The 16,598-nt window shown below is 52.1% G+C and overlaps 1 protein-coding gene across 1 annotated transcript in view; it reads left to right on the plus strand.

Annotated features, from left to right (window-relative positions):
* Positions 1-16,598, plus strand: part of LOC137423628 (uncharacterized) — a 224,047-nt gene that overhangs the window by 117,557 nt on the left and 89,892 nt on the right. Inside the window, exon 5 of the mRNA XM_078773965.1 lies at positions 11,485-11,570. Within this exon, the coding sequence (XP_078630091.1) occupies positions 11,485-11,570 (86 nt within the window). The remainder of the gene's footprint in view (positions 1-11,484; positions 11,571-16,598) is intronic.

The following is a 16,598-nucleotide window of genomic DNA, read 5'->3' on the forward strand; positions in this document are numbered from 1 at the left end:
TGGGAAGAATGACAGGAGCTGGTGGGAAGAATGACAGGAGCTGGTGGGAAGAATGACAGGAGCTGGTGGGAAGAATGACATGGGCTTGTGGGAAGAATGACAGGGGCTGGTGGGAAGAATGACAGGAGCTGGTGGGAAGAATGACAGGCGCTGGTGGGAAGAATGACAGGAGCTGGTGGGAAGAATGACAGGAGCTGGTGGGAAGAATGACAGGAGCTGGTGGGAAGAATGACAGGAGCTGGTGGGAAGAATGACAGGAGCTGGTGGGAAGAATGACAGGAGCTGGTGGGAAGACTGGCAGGAGCTGGTGGGAAGAATGACAGGAGCTGGTGGGAAGAATGACAGGAGCTGGTGGGAAGAATGACAGGAGCTGGTGGGAAGAATGACAGGAGCTGGTGGGAAGAATGACAGGAGCTGGTGGGAAGAATGACAGGAGCTGGTGGGAAGAATGACAGGAGCTGGTGGGAAGAATGACAGGAGCTTGTGGGAAGAATGACATGAGCTTGTGGGAAGAATGACAGGGGCTGGTGGGAAGAATGACAGGAGCTGGTGGGAAGAATGACAGGCGCTGGTGGGAAGAATGACAGGAGCTGGTGGGAAGAATGACAGGAGCTGGTGGGAAGAATGACAGGAGCTGGTGGGAAGAATGACGAGCTGGTGGGAAGAATGACAGGAGCTGGTGGGAAGAATGGCAGGAGCTGGTGGGAAGACTGGCAGGAGCTGGTGGGAAGACTGGCAGGAGCTGGTGGGAAGACTGGCAGGAGCTGGTGGGAAGAATGACAGGAGCTGGTGGGAAGAATGACAGGAGCTGGTGGGAAGAATGACAGGAGCTGGTGGGAAGAATGACAGGAGCTGGTGGGAAGAATGACAGGAGCTGGTGGGAAGAATGGCAGGAGCTGGTGGGAAGAATGGCAGGAGCTGGTGGGAAGAATGGCAGGAGCTGGTGGGAAGAATGGCAGGAGCTGGTGGGAAGAATGGCAGGAGCTGGTGGGAAGAATGACAGGAGCTGGTGGGAAGAATGACAGGAGCTGGTGGGAAGACTGACAGGGGCTGGTGGGAAGACTGACAGGAGCTGGTGGGAAGACTGACAGGAGCTGGTGGGAAGACTGACAGGAGCTGGTGGGAAGACTGACAGGAGGTGGTGGGAAGACTGACAGGAGGTTGTGGGAAGGCTGACAGGAGGTTGTGGGAAGACTGACAGGAGGTTGTGGGAAGACTGACAGGAGCTGGTGGGAAGAATGACAGGCGCTGGTGGGAAGAATGACAGGAGCTGGTGGGAAGAATGACAGGAGCTGGTGGGAAGAATGACAGGAGCTGGTGGGAAGAATGACAGGAGCTGGTGGGAAGAATGACAGGAGCTGGTGGGAAGAATGACAGGAGCTGGTGGGAAGAATGACAGGAGCTGGTGGGAAGACTGGCAGGAGCTGGTGGGAAGAATGACAGGAGCTGGTGGGAAGAATGACAGGAGCTGGTGGGAAGAATGACAGGAGCTGGTGGGAAGAATGACAGGAGCTGGTGGGAAGAATGACAGGAGCTGGTGGGAAGAATGGCAGGAGCTGGTGGGAAGAATGGCAGGAGCTGGTGGGAAGAATGGCAGGAGCTGGTGGGAAGAATGGCAGGAGCTGGTGGGAAGAATGGCAGGAGCTGGTGGGAAGAATGGCAGGAGCTGGTGGGAAGAATGGCAGGAGCTGGTGGGAAGAATGGCAGGAGCTGGTGGGAAGAATGACAGGAGCTGGTGGGAAGAATGACAGGAGCTGGTGGGAAGACTGACAGGAGCTGGTGGGAAGACTGACAGGAGCTGGTGGGAAGACTGACAGGAGGTGGTGGGAAGACTGACAGGAGGTTGTGGGAAGACTGACAGGAGGTTGTGGGAAGACTGACAGGAGCTGGTGGGAAGACTGACAGGAGCTGGTGGGAAGACTGACAGGAGCTGGTGGGAAGACTGACAGGAGCTGGTGGGAAGACTGACAGGAGCTGGTGGGAAGACTGACAGGAGCTGGTGGGAAGACTGACAGGAGCTGGTGGGAAGACTGACAGGAGCTGGTGGGAAGAATGACAGGAGCTGGTGGGAAGAATGACAGGAGCTGGTGGGAAGAATGACAGGAGCTGGTGGGAAGAATGACAGGAGCTGGTGGGAAGAATGACAGGAGCTGGTGGGAAGAATGACAGGAGCTGGTGGGAAACTGACAGGAGCTGGTGGGAAGGATGACAGGAGCTGGTGGGAAGGATGACAGGAGCTGGTGGGAAGGATGACAGGAGCTGGTGGGAAGACTGACAGGAGCTGGTGGGAAGACTGACAGGAGCTGGTGGGAAGACTGACAGGAGCTGGTGGGAAGAATGACAGGAGCTGGTGGGAAGAATGACAGGAGCTGGTGGGAAGAATGACAGGAGCTGGTGGGAAGAATGACAGGAGCTGGTGGGAAGAATGACAGGAGCTGGTGGGAAGAATGACAGGAGCTGGTGGGAAACTGACAGGAGCTGGTGGGAAGAATGACAGGAGCTGGTGGGAAGAATGACAGGAGCTGGTGGGAAGAATGACAGGAGCTGGTGGGAAGAATGACAGGAGCTGGTGGGAAGAATGACAGGAGCTGGTGGGAAGAATGACAGGAGCTGGTGGGACGAATGACAGGAGCTGGTGGGAAGAATGACAGGAGCTGGTGGGAAGAATGACAGGAGCTGGTGGGAAGAATGACAGGAGCTGGTGGGAAGAATGACAGGAGCTGGTGGGAAGAATGACAGGAGCTTGTGGGAAGAATGACATGAGCTTGTGGGAAGAATGACAGGAGCTGGTGGGAAGAATGACAGGAGCTGGTGGGAAGAATGACAGGCGCTGGTGGGAAGAATGACAGGAGCTGGTGGGAAGAATGACAGGAGCTGGTGGGAAGAATGACAGGAGCTGGTGGGAAGAATGACAGGAGCTGGTGGGAAGAATGACAGGAGCTGGTGGGAAGAATGACAGGAGCTGGTGGGAAGACTGGCAGGAGCTGGTGGGAAGACTGGCAGGAGCTGGTGGGAAGAATGACAGGAGCAGGTGGGAAGAATGACAGGAGCTGGTGGGAAGAATGACAGGAGCTGGTGGGAAGAATGACAGGAGCTGGTGGGAAGAATGACAGGAGCTGGTGGGAAGAATGACAGGAGCTGGTGGGAAGAATGACAGGAGCTTGTGGGAAGAATGACATGAGCTTGTGGGAAGAATGACAGGGGCTGGTGGGAAGAATGACAGGAGCTGGTGGGAAGAATGACAGGCGCTGGTGGGAAGAATGACAGGAGCTGGTGGGAAGAATGACAGGAGCTGGTGGGAAGAATGACAGGAGCTGGTGGGAAGAATGACGAGCTGGTGGGAAGAATGACAGGAGCTGGTGGGAAGAATGACAGGAGCTGGTGGGAAGAATGACAGGAGCTGGTGGGAAGACTGGCAGGAGCTGGTGGGAAGACTGGCAGGAGCTGGTGGGAAGACTGGCAGGAGCTGGTGGGAAGACTGGCAGGAGCTGGTGGGAAGAATGACAGGAGCTGGTGGGAAGAATGACAGGAGCTGGTGGGAAGAATGACAGGAGCTGGTGTGAAGAATGGCAGGAGCTGGTGGGAAGAATGGCAGGAGCTGGTGGGAAGAATGGCAGGAGCTGGTGGGAAGAATGGCAGGAGCTGGTGGGAAGAATGGCAGGAGCTGGTGGGAAGAATGACAGGAGCTGGTGGGAAGAATGACAGGAGCTGGTGGGAAGACTGACAGGGGCTGGTGGGAAGACTGACAGGAGCTGGTGGGAAGACTGACAGGAGCTGGTGGGAAGACTGACAGGAGCTGGTGGGAAGACTGACAGGAGGTGGTGGGAAGACTGACAGGAGGTTGTGGGAAGACTGACAGGAGGTTGTGGGAAGACTGACAGGAGGTTGTGGGAAGACTGACAGGAGGTTGTGGGAAGACTGACAGGCGCTGGTGGGAAGAATGACAGGTGCTGGTGGGAAGAATGACAGGAGCTGGTGGGAAGAATGACAGGAGCTGGTGGGAAGAATGACAGGAGCTGGTGGGAAGAATGACAGGAGCTGGTGGGAAGAATGACAGGAGCTGGTGGGAAGAATGACAGGAGCTGGTGGGAAGACTGGCAGGAGCTGGTGGGAAGACTGGCAGGAGCTGGTGGGAAGAATGACAGGAGCTGGTGGGAAGAATGACAGGAGCTGGTGGGAAGAATGACAGGAGCTGGTGGGAAGAATGACAGGAGCTGGTGGGAAGAATGACAGGAGCTGGTGGGAAGACTGACAGGAGGTGGTGGGAAGACTGACAGGAGGTTGTGGGAAGACTGACAGGAGGTTGTGGGAAGACTGACAGGAGGTTGTGGGAAGAATGACAGGAGCTGGTGGGAAGACTGGCAGGAGCTGGTGGGAAGACTGGCAGGAGCTGGTGGGAAGAATGACAGGAGCTGGTGGGAAGAATGACAGGAGCTGGTGGGAAGAATGACAGGAGCTGGTGGGAAGAATGACAGGAGCTGGTGGGAAGAATGGCAGGAGCTGGTGGGAAGAATGGAAGGAGCTGGTGGGAAGAATGGCAGGAGCTGGTGGGAAGAATGGCAGGAGCTGGTGGGAAGAATGGCAGGAGCTGGTGGGAAGAATGGCAGGAGCTGGTGGGAAGAATGACAGGAGCTGGTGGGAAGAATGACAGGAGCTGGTGGGAAGACTGACAGGAGCTGGTGGGAAGACTGACAGGAGCTGGTGGGAAGACTGACAGGAGGTGGTGGGAAGACTGACAGGAGGTTGTGGGAAGACTGACAGGAGGTTGTGGGAAGACTGACAGGAGCTGGTGGGAAGACTGACAGGAGCTGGTGGGAAGACTGACAGGAGCTGGTGGGAAGACTGACAGGAGCTGGTGGGAAGACTGACAGGAGCTGGTGGGAAGACTGACAGGAGCTGGTGGGAAGACTGACAGGAGCTGGTGGGAAGACTGACAGGAGCTGGTGGGAAGACTGACAGGAGCTGGTGGGAAGAATGACAGGAGCTGGTGGGAAGAATGACAGGAGCTGGTGGGAAGAATGACAGGAGCTGGTGGGAAGAATGACAGGAGCTTGTGGGAAGAATGACATGAGCTTGTGGGAAGAATGACAGGAGCTGGTGGGAAGAATGACAGGAGCTGGTGGGAAGAATGACAGGAGCTGGTGGGAAGAATGACAGGAGCTGGTGGGAAGAATGACAGGAGCTGGTGGGAAGAATGACAGGAGCTGGTGGGAAGAATGACAGGAGCTGGTGGGAAGAATGACAGGAGCTGGTGGGAAGACTGGCAGGACCTGGTGGGAGGACTGACAGGAGCTGGTGGGAAGACTGACAGGAGCTGGTGGGAAGACTGACAGGAGCTGGTGGGAAGACTGACAGGAGGTGGTGGGAAGACTGACAGGAGGTTGTGGGAAGACTGACAGGAGGTTGTGGGAAGACTGACAGGAGCTGGTGGGAAGACTGACAGGAGCTGGTGGGAGGACTGACAGGAGCTGGGGGGAACACTGACAGGAGCTGGTGGGAAGAATGACAGGAGCTGGTGGGAAGAATGACAGGAGCTGGTGGGAAGAATGACAGGAGCTGTTGGGAAGAATGACAGGAGCTGGTGGGAAGACTGACAGGAGCTGGTGGGAAGACTGACAGGAGCTGGTGGGAAGAATGACAGGAGCTGGTGGGAAGAATGACAGGAGCTGGTGGGAAGAATGACAGGAGCTGGTGGGAGGACTGACAGGAGCTGGGGGGAAGACTGACAGGAGCTGGTGGGAAGAATGACAGGAGCTGGTGGGAAGAATGACAGGAGCTGGTGGGAAGAATGACAGGAGCTGGTGGGAAGAATGACAGGAGCTGGTGGGAAGAATGACAGGAGCTGGTGGGAAGAATGACAGGAGCTGGTGGGAAGACTGACAGGAGCTGGTGGGAAGACTGACAGGAGCTGGTGGGAAGAATGACAGGAGCTGGTGGGAAGAATGACAGGAGCTGGTGGGAAGAATGACAGGAGCTGGTGGGAGGACTGACAGGAGCTGGGGGGAAGACTGACAGGAGCTGGTGGGAAGAATGACAGGAGCTGGTGGGAAGAATGACAGGAGCTGGTGGGAAGACTGACAGGAGGTGGTGGGAAGACTGACAGGAGGTGGTGGGAAGACTGACAGGAGGTGGTGGGAAGACTGACAGGAGCTGGTGGGAAGACTGACAGGAGCTGGTGGGAAGAATGACAGGAGGTGGTGGGAAGACTGACAGGAGCTGGTGGGAAGACTGACAGGAGCTGGTGGGAAGACTGACAGGAGCTGGTGGGAAGAATGACAGGAGCTGGTGGGAAGACTGACAGGAGCTGGTGGGAAGAACGACAGGAGCTGGTGGGAAGAACGACAGGAGCTGGTGGGAAGAACGACAGGAGCTGGTGGGAAGAACGACAGGAGCTGGTGGGAAGAACGACAGGAGCTGGTGGGAAGAACGACAGGAGCTGGTGGGAAGAACGACAGGAGCTGGTGGGAAGAACGACAGGAGCTGGTGGGAAGAACGACAGGAGCTGGTGGGAAGAACGACAGGAGCTGGTGGGAAGAACGACAGGAGCTGGTGGGAAGAACGACAGGAGCTGGTGGGAAGAACGACAGGAGCTGGTGGGAAGAACGACAGGAGCTGGTGGGAAGAACGACAGGAGCTGGTGGGAAGAACGACAGGAGCTGGTGGGAAGAACGACAGGAGCTGGTGGGAAGAACGACAGGAGCTGGTGGGAAGAACGACGAGCTGGTGGGAAGAACGACAGGAGCTGGTGGGAAGAACGACAGGAGCTGGTGGGAAGAACGACAGGAGCTGGTGGGAAGAACGACAGGGGCTGGTGGGAAGAACGACAGGGGCTGGTGGGAAGAACGACAGGGGCTGGTGGGAAGAACGACAGGATCTGGTGGGAAGAACGACAGGAGCTGGTGGGAAGAACGACAGGAGCTGGTGGGAAGAACGACAGGAGCTGGTGGGAAGAACGACAGGAGCTGGTGGGAAGAACGACAGGAGCTGGTGGGAAGAACGACAGGAGCTGGTGGGAAGAACGACAGGAGCTGGTGGGAAGAATGACAGGAGCTGGTCGGAAGAATGACAGGAGCTGGTGGGAAGAATGACAGGAGCTGGTGGGAAGAATGACAGGAGCTGGTGGGAAGAATGACTGGAGCTGGTGGGAAGAATGACAGGCGCTGGTGGGAAGAATGACAGGAGCTGGTGGGCAGAATGACAGGAGCGGGTGGGAAGACTGACAGGATGTAGTTGTGTTTAGAGATGACAAGGGAAGTTGTGTTTAGAGATGACAAGGGGAGTTGTGTTTGGAGATGACAAGGGTAGTTGTGTGACAAGGGAAGTTGTGTTTAGAGATGACAAGGGGTAGTTGTGTTTAGAGATGACAAGGGGAGTTGTGTTTAGAGCTGACACGGGGAGTTGTGTTTTGAGATGACAAGCGAAGTACTGTTTAGAGATGACAAGGGGAGTTGTGTTTAGAGATGACAAGGGTAGTTGTGTTTGGAGATGACAAGGGGTAGTTGTGTTTAGAGATGACAAGAGTAGTTATGTTTAGAGCTGACAAGGGGAGTTGTGTTTTGAGATGACAAGCGAAGTTGTGTTTAGAGATGACAAGGGGAGTTGTGTTTAGAGATGACAAGGGTAGTTGTGTTTGGAGATGACAAGCGAAGTTGTGTTTAGAGATAACAAGGGAAGTTGTGTTTAGAGATGACAAGGGGAGTTGTGTTTAGAGATGACAAGGGTAGTTGTGTTTAGAGATGACAAGGGTAGTTGTGTTTAGAGATGACAAGCGAAGTTGTGTTTGGAGATGACAAGCGCAGTTGTGTTTAGAGATGACAAGGGGAGTTGTTTCGAGATGACAAGGGGAGTTGTGTTTGGAGATGACTAGGGTAGTTGTGTTTAGAGATGACAAGGGGTGTTGTGTTTAGAGATGACCATGGGAGTTGTGTTTAGAGATGACAAGGGTAGTTGTGTTTGGAGATGACAAGGGGAGTTGTGTTTAGAGATGACAAGGGGAGTTGTGTTTAGAGATGACAAGGGGAGTTGTGTTTAGAGATGACAAGGGGAGTTGTGTTTGGAGATTACAAGGGTAGTTGTGTTTACAGATGACAAGGGGAGTTGTGTTTAGAGATGACAAGGGGAGTTGTGTTTGGAGATTACAAGGGTAGTTGTGTTTAGAGATGACAAGGGGAGTTGTGTTTAGAGATGACAAGGGAAGTTGTGTTTGGAGATGACAAGGGTAGTTGTGTTTGGAGATGACAAGCGAAGTTGTGTTTGGAGATGACAAGCGAAGTTGTGTTTAGAGATGACAAGGGGAGTTGTGTTTAGAGATGACAAGGGGAGTTGTGTTTAGAGATGACAAGGGGAGTTGTGGTTAGAGATGACAAGGGTAGTTGTGTTTAGAGATGACAAAGGTAGTTGTGTTTGGAGATGACAAGCGAAGTTGTGTTTGGAGATGACAAGCGAAGTTGTGTTTAGAGATGACAAGGGGAGTTGTGTTTAGAGATGACAAGGGGAGTTGTGTTTAGAGATGACAAGGGAAGTTGTGTTTAGAGATGACAAGGGTAGTTGTGTTTAGAGATGACAAGGGGTAGTTGTGTTTAGAGATGACAAGGGGAGTTGTGTTTAGAGATGACAAGCGAAGTTGTGTTTAGAGATGACAAGGGTAGTTGTGTTTAGAGATGACAAGGGTAGTTGTGTTTGGAGATGAAAAGGGTAGTTGTGTTTAGAGATGACAAGGGTAGTTGAGTTTAGAGATGACAAGGGTAGTTGTGTTTAGAGATGACAAGGGAAGTTGTGTTTAGAGATGACAAGGGGAGTTGTGTTTAGAGATGACAAGGGTGGTTGTGTTTAGAGATGACAAGGGGAGTTATGTTTAGAGATGACAAGGGTAGTTGTGTTTAGAGATGTCAGGGGGGAGTCGTGTTTGGAGATGTCAGGGGGGAGTTGTGTTTGGAGATGACAAGGGGAGTTGTGTTTAGAGATGACAAGGGTAGTCGTGTTTCGAGATGTCAGGGGGGAGTCGTGTTTGGAGATGACAAGGGTAGTTGTGTTTGGAGATGACAAGGGTAGTCGTGTTTGGAGATGACAAGGGGAGTTGTGTTTAGAGATGACAAGGGGAGTTGTGTTTCGAGATGACAAGGGTAGTTGTGTTTGGAGATGACAAGGGTAGTTGTGTTTAGAGATGACAAGGGTAGTTGTGTTTAGAGATGACAAGGGTAGTTGTGTTTGGAGATGACAAGGGTAGTTGTGTTTAGAGATGACAAGGGGAGTTATGTTTAGAGATGACAAGGGGAGTTGTGTTTAGAGATGACAAGGGTAGTTGTGTTTGGAGATGACAAGGGGAGTTGTGTTTAGAGATGACAAGGGGAGTTGTGTTGAGAGATGACAAGGGAAGTTGTGTTTAGAGATGACAAGGGGAGTTGTGTTTGGAAATGACAAGGGTAGTTGTGTTTAGAGATGACAAGGGGAGTTGTGTTTAGAGATGACAAGGGGAGTTGTGTTTAGAGATGACAAGGGTAGTTGTGTTTGGAGATGACAAGGGGAGTTGTGTTTAGAGATGACAAGGGAAGTTGTGTTTAGAGATGAAAGGTGTGTGTGTTTGGAGATGACAAGGGTAGTTGTGTTTAGAGATGACAAGGGTAGTTGTGTTTAGAGATGACAAGGGTAGTTGTGTTTAGCGATGACAAGGGTAGTCGTGTTTAGAGATGAAAGGTGTGTGTGTTTGGAGATGACAAGGGTAGTCATGTTTGGAGATGAGAAGGGGAGTCGTGTTTAGAGATGACAAGGGTAGTCGTGTTTGGAGATGACAAGGGTAGTCGTGTTTGGAGATGACAAGGGGAGTCGTGTTTAGTGATGTCAGGGGGGAGTCGTGTTTGGAGATGTCAGGGGGGGAGTCGTGTTTGGAGATGTCAGGGGGGAGTCGTGTTTGGAGATGTCAGGGGGGAGTCGTGTTTGGAGATGACAAGGGTAGTTGTGTTTAGAGATGACAAGGGAAGTTGTTTTTAGAGATGACAAGGGTAGTTGTTTTTAGAGATGACAAGGGAAGTTGTGTTTAGAGATGACAAGGGAAGTTGTGTTTAGAGATGAAAGGTGTGTGTGTTTGGAGATGACAAGGGTAGTTGTGTTTAGAGATGACAAGGGTAGTTGTGTTTAGAGATGAAAGGTGTGTGTGTTTAGAGATGACAAGGGTAGTTGTGTTTAGAGATGACAAGGGAAGTTGTGTTTAGAGATGAAAGGTGTGTGTGTTTGGAGATGACAAGGGTAGTTGTGTTTAGAGATGACAAGGGTAGTTGTGTTTAGAGATGACAAGGGGAGTTGTGTTTTGAGATGACAAGGGTAGTTGTGTTTAGAGATGACAAGGGGAGTTGTGTTTAGAGATGACAAGGGGAGTTGTGTTTAGAGATGACAAGGGTAGTTGTGTTTAGAGATGACAAGGGTAGTCCTGTTTGGAGATGACAAGGGTAGTCGTGTTTGGAGATGACAAGGGGAGTCGTGTTTAGAGATGTCAGGGGGGAGCTGTGTTTGGAGATGTCAGGGGGGAGTCGTGTTTGGAGATGTCAGGGGGGAGTCGTGTTTGGAGATGTCAGGGGGGAGTCGTGTTTGGAGATGACAAGGGTAGTTGTGTTTAGAGATGACAAGGGTAGTTGCTTTTAGAGATGACAAGGGAAGTTGTGTTTATAGATGACAAGGGAAGTTGTGTTTAGAGATGAAAGGTGTGTGTGTTTGGAGATGACAAGGGTAGTTGTGTTTAGAGATGACAAGGGTAGTTGTGTTTAGAGATGACAAGGGTAGTTGTGTTTAGAGATGACAAGGGTAGTTGTGTTTAGAGATGAAAGGTGTGTGTGTTTAGAGATGACAAGGGTAGTTGTGTTTAGAGATGACAAGGGAAGTTGTGTTTATAGATGACAAGGGAAGTTGTGTTTAGAGATGAAAGGTGTGTGTGTTTGGAGATGACAAGGGTAGTTGTGTTTAGAGATGACAAGGGTAGTTGTGTTTAGAGATGACAAGGGTAGTTGTGTTTGGAGATGACAAGGGAAGTTGTGTTTAGAGATGAAAGGTGTGTGTGTTTGGAGATGACAAGGGAAGTTGTGTTTAGAGATGAAAGGTGTGTGTGTTTGGAGATGAAAGGTGTGTGTGTTTGGAGATGAGGGGGAGTAAAAAAAATGTTTTACTCCAACGTTTCCCCTCTTATCGTGAATCACAATTCCTCACAGGTGTATCATCTGTCTATATAGATCTCGGTATCGCATATTCTCTATCACATGTTCCTTTCCAGTAACATTAAGGTTTTTGATTTGGAAAATTTTCCCAAGCAAAAACTTTTTGACCATCCCCCATATGAAATTTAAACTTGGGATCGCAGGATCATGAGGTGAGTTTTTAGTTGGAATCACCACACAAGCCCTCTCCATTATGGGTAATGTGGTTGTGTTGTTCTCTCGTTGGTGCTGTTCTGATATTTTCTGTCTGACACCGAACTGTTCCGCACCGTGTGTGCTGCAGCCAAAGCCGTGGGTTCGTGTGGCCTCGTGAAACATCTGGTGAACATCCTCAACTTCAAACCACTGCAGGAGAGACTCGATGAGCCGGTAAGAAAATCGTCTCTTGGATTGAGCCTTATTATGTAATTATATAACGTTTATACAATGAACTACAATTAGTTACAAAAACAAACGAGATGGTATTCATATAATACTTTCAATGCGCAGTCTACTTGGTGTCAGCCAACTCTTCTGTTTTTGAAGGGTTTTTGTCTTTGATTCAATATGCCTGCTTGACCACGTGAGCGATGACATCATAAATTTATATTCTCTAATATAATTGTTGCTAAGATCACGTCAAAGAAATTTCAAACTGATCAGACGAAGCGTTGTCCCTGTGGAATTATGACGTCATTACGAAGGCACCAATGACGTCATCATTAAAATATCTTATTCCCCATGGGGAGTACTTGACAATGAGCCATGTTTCAATTTTTTGCATGGTGGTTTCAGAGATATATAGGGGTAGAGTTTTTCCAAGTTGTTGCCCATACCACGTGACCGATGACATCATAATTCTGAATAAAAAAATATACAGGCGGAGACGCTCCTTTGGTAAAATGTATTGTCAATCGGACCAAGGGTTGCCAAGAAAATGAATTTTAAAAATGCAGACACGCATGTACGCAACGCCAAATGAAATCACATGTACGCACCCGAAGACCTAACCCTCATTTTCGCTTCGAGGGCGCAGGGTAACTATTGTGCAAAACACTCTGTGCTTATCATGAGGGTGACTAACTCCTGCACATCGGGTAATGCAGCAAGGATCCCAGGGGCGGATCCAGGAATATCAAGATGGGGGGGGGGGGGGGGAGTGGTGCATGTGACAAAAGCCCTACGGGGAGGGGGCTAAGGGGGGTGTGGGTGTCCTCCTCCAGGAAATTTTTAAAAATTGATCGTCAGAAACAGCATTCCGCACGTTCTTGGAAGTTTCTGCAGTTCCTTGCGTTCTTCCCTGGTCCAACAGTTCAACAGATTCGCGATGACTAATGGTCAGATAGAGGAACTGGTGAAACGACTTGCCCAGCTGTTCCTTCTGCTATAAGTTGATGAATTGTGTATGTGTGTGTGTGTGTGTGTGTGTGTGTGTGTGTGTGTGTGTGTGTGTGTGTGTGTGTGTGTGTGTGTGTGTGTGTGTGTGTGTGTGTGTGTGTGTGTGTGTGTGTGTGTGTGTGTGAAGTTCTACTGGCGCTTTCTGATATGGAATTTCTGATTTGTGTAGTTCTCGCGAAATGATTGCTATGATCTTCTGAGGTAATTAGGCTAATTAACTACAAAGAATCAAGAAGGATTCCCATGTTTCTAAACGCACGCCATAGAGCCTGGTGTTGGCTTTGCGGTCAGGGTGCGGCTTGGGATCCTAGGATCCTGGGTTCGAATCCCGGTGGATCACTGAAGTAACACCAAGGTGGTTGACTCAGCCTGTCATCCTTCCGAGGTCGGCAAATTGAGTACCAGTTCACTGGTAATTCCCTGTGTGTCGCAAGAGGCGACTAACAGTGTTGGCGGCAGGAAGGGCATCCGGCCATAAAACATTGCTTCAAAAAGGGGACCAAGATGCCCGAAAAAAGGTCAACCTCTGCTCTGCGGGGAAAAATGACCTCTAAAGGTGGTTCTAAACGCACGCCATGTTAAGGTGTATGGAGTCGTTTAATAGGTGCTGGACAAAGCCTGGCACCACCATGCGCCGAGGTTGTGAAGCTCAGGGCAGGGGGTTCTGCCCACAAAGCCCGGCACCACCATGCACCCAGGTTGTGAAACTCAAAGCAGGGGGTTCTCCCCACAAAGCCCGGCACCACCATGCGCCCAGGTTGTGAAGCTCAAGGCAGGGGGTTCTGCCCACAAAGCCCGGCACCACCATGCGCCCAGGTTGTGAAGCTCAGAGCAGGGGGTTCTGCCCACAAAGCCCGGCACCACCATGCGCCCAGGTTGTGAAGCTCAGGGCAGGGGGTTCTCCCCACAAAGCCCGGCACCGCCATGCGCCGAGGTTGTGAAGCTCAGGCAGGGGGTTCTGCCCACAAAGCCCGGCACCACCATGCGCCCAGGTTGTGAAGCTCAAAGCAGGGGGTTCTCCCCACAAAGCCCGGCACCACCATGCGCCCAGGTTGTGAAGCTCAGGGCAGGGGGTTCTGCCCACAAAGCCCGGCACCACCATGCGCCCAGGTTGTGAAGCTCAGAGCAGGGGGTTCTGCCCACAAAGCCCGGCACCACCATGCGCCCAGGTTGTGAAGCTCAGGGCAGGGGGTTCTCCCCACAAAGCCCGGCACCGCCATGCGCCGAGGTTGTGAAGCTCAGGCAGGGGGTTCTGCCCACAAAGCCCGGCACCACCATGCGCCCAGGTTGTGAAGCTCAAAGCAGGGGGTTCTCCCCACAAAGCCCGGCACCACCATGCGCCCAGGTTGTGAAGCTCAGGGCAGGGGGTTCTGCCCACAAAGCCCGGCACCACCATGCGCCCAGGTTGTGAAGCTCAGAGCAGGGGGTTCTGCCCACAAAGCCCGGCACCACCATGCGCCCAGGTTGTGAAGCTCAGGGCAGGGGGTTCTCCCCACAAAGCCCGGCACTGCCATGCGCCGAGGTTGTGAAGCTCAGGGCAGGGGGTTCTGCCCACAAAGCCCGGCACCACCATGCGCCCAGGTTGTGAAGCTCAAAGCAGGGGGTTCTCCCCACAAAGCCCGGCACCACCATGCGCCCAGGTTGTGAAGCTCAGGGCAGGGGGTTCTGCCCACAAAGCCCGGCACCACCATGCGCCCAGGTTGTGAAGCTCAGGGCAGGGGGTTCTGCCCACAAAGCCCGGCACCACCATGCGCCCAGGTTGTGAAGCTCAGGGCAGGGGGTTCTGCCCACAAAGCCCGGCACCACCATGCGCCCAGGTTGTGAAGCTCAGGGCAGGGGGTTCTCCCCACAAAGCCCGGCACCACCATGCGCCCAGGTTTGTGAAGCTCAGGGCAGGGGGTTCTGCCCACAAAGCCCGGCACCACCATGCGCCCAGGTTGTGAAGCTCAGGGCAGGGGGTTCTGCCCACAAAGCCCGGCACCACCATGCGCCCAGGTTGTGAAGCTCAGGGCAGGGGGTTCTCCCCACAAAGCCCGGCACCACCATGCGCCCAGGTTGTGAAGCTCAGGGCAGGGGGTTCTGCCCACAAAGCCCGGCACCACCATGCGCCCAGGTTGTGAAGCTCAGGGCAGGGGGTTCTCCCCACAAAAGAGATCAGATAGGACAGCGGAATGTGAATTATTTTATTAATCGTAAATTATACTATTTTGGAATAGACGGCGCTTGTGTTTTCGAATGAAAATGTCACACGCATCATGTGCGGATATGGTGAAGTCATGGTGTATGTTCATGAGGGCCAGAGATGCCATCCGACTTTCTCCCATGGAATATCTTAGGTAGGTCTTCAGACGACGCAGGTAAGAAAATGAGCGTTCGTCCTCAGAGGAGCCGACAGGGAGGGTGCATCAAATATGGAGTAGGACTTTGATGGATGGAAATTCGTCTCCATCTACTGCGCAGAAACAATCCATGAATGTGCTTGGAAGCGTGTTGTTGGGCTTCCTTCTCCAAAACATCTGCCAGTCTCTAAGCTCATTTATCAGTCCTGCTGGATGTTCCATGTCGTTTTTCCAACGCAACAGCTTCTGATGTAGGGCTGGAATGTCGCAGGTATCTGGGATTATTGCAGATGGCATCAGCAGAAACAGATCACTACCTTCGCGATTTTCAGCACAGAATCAGGTGTCCATTTCCTGGCTGAGGTGGTCGAGAAATGGAATGCACATGTTTCTGAGGTGGAAGAGCAAGGGAGTATTGTATTGGCGGCAGTGTGGATTTGTCGTTTTACAACTCTCGGCATTACATCCATGCCGTTACGTTGAAGAGGGGGGGGGGGCTGCACCCTCCTTCCTGATCGAAGGGGGGGTGCGCACCCTCTGCACCCCCCCCCCCCCTGGATCCGCCTCTGGATCCTCCAGTGAAGTGTATTGGAGATGAAGAAGAGGATACCAGTTAGTAGTTTTGTAAAAGGCAATGCATTCAACACCGTTCCTCACTACTCATTACTCATGTAAAAGTGTAGTTCTTCATGCACCATGTAAGATAACTGCTTTATTTGTCAAGCAATAGCGGTATTGCGTGCTCTCGCGAGATCTCGCTCATTCCCGTTTGAGTCGCAGTTGCTTCTCCCTTAACTCGAGCTTCAAGACGGTCTGATGTTACTTTCTTTGAAACCACAACTCTAGCGGTATTCAATAACCACAACCCTAGAGGTGTTCATAAACCACCAACTCTCGAGGTATTCATTAACCACAACTCTGAAGGTGTTTATTAACCACAACTCTGAAGGTGTTCATTAACCACAACTCTGGAGGAGAAGAAGAAGCTCATTTGTTTCTCGATGTGTTACGGATTTATGTGAATTTATGTGAATTACTATTCAGGTCATTGCTTATTAATGTGTAGTCGATTAAAGGTTGTTGTGATTAAAGGGTCAGGAGCCCTTCTGGGGAAAAGGAGACCGGAAATGGAAGAAGAAAAGACACGAGGTCCGGGAGAGGCGGCGATTCTCTTCTTCTTCCTCGCCCAGCGCCGAGAAGAGCGGTATCGATATTGAGCAGCGTGGGGAACGCTGCGTTTGAAAGCCCGTCTGGCGAGAGGAGTTACCTGGGCGGGGTAATTACCCATTTACACGTCAAGTCGCCGTGGGTTCGTGCACGGAACCAAGCGTCCGGCACAGTTCGCCTCACCGTCTACAAGGACGCGTACGGGTCGCACCTTGGGCCTCGCGCGCGTTGCAAGCCGCGCTTGGTTTTGCCCCGTTGCTTGGCAAGGAGGTGTGCGCTGCAGCAGCTGTCCCCGGTACGAGACGTGCACGTTTGGAGCACGTCCGCCCGGGGTTCGTTCAACCGCCCGTGTGCGGAGAAGAGAGACATTGTGAGGGACAGTGACCCAAGTGGTCGTGAGTGGGGACAGGGGGGGACACATATGTAAGATGGCCATCTTCGTAATATTGATTGTGGATTGTTGATGGTTGTTGATTGCTCGGGGAATATATTATTGATTACTCCGGATCCTTGG

This window comes from Myxine glutinosa, chromosome 3 (assembly GCF_964187855.1).
Source record: "Myxine glutinosa chromosome 3, kmMyxGlut1.1, whole genome shotgun sequence".
In the NCBI taxonomy this organism is placed as follows: domain Eukaryota; kingdom Metazoa; phylum Chordata; class Myxini; order Myxiniformes; family Myxinidae; genus Myxine; species Myxine glutinosa.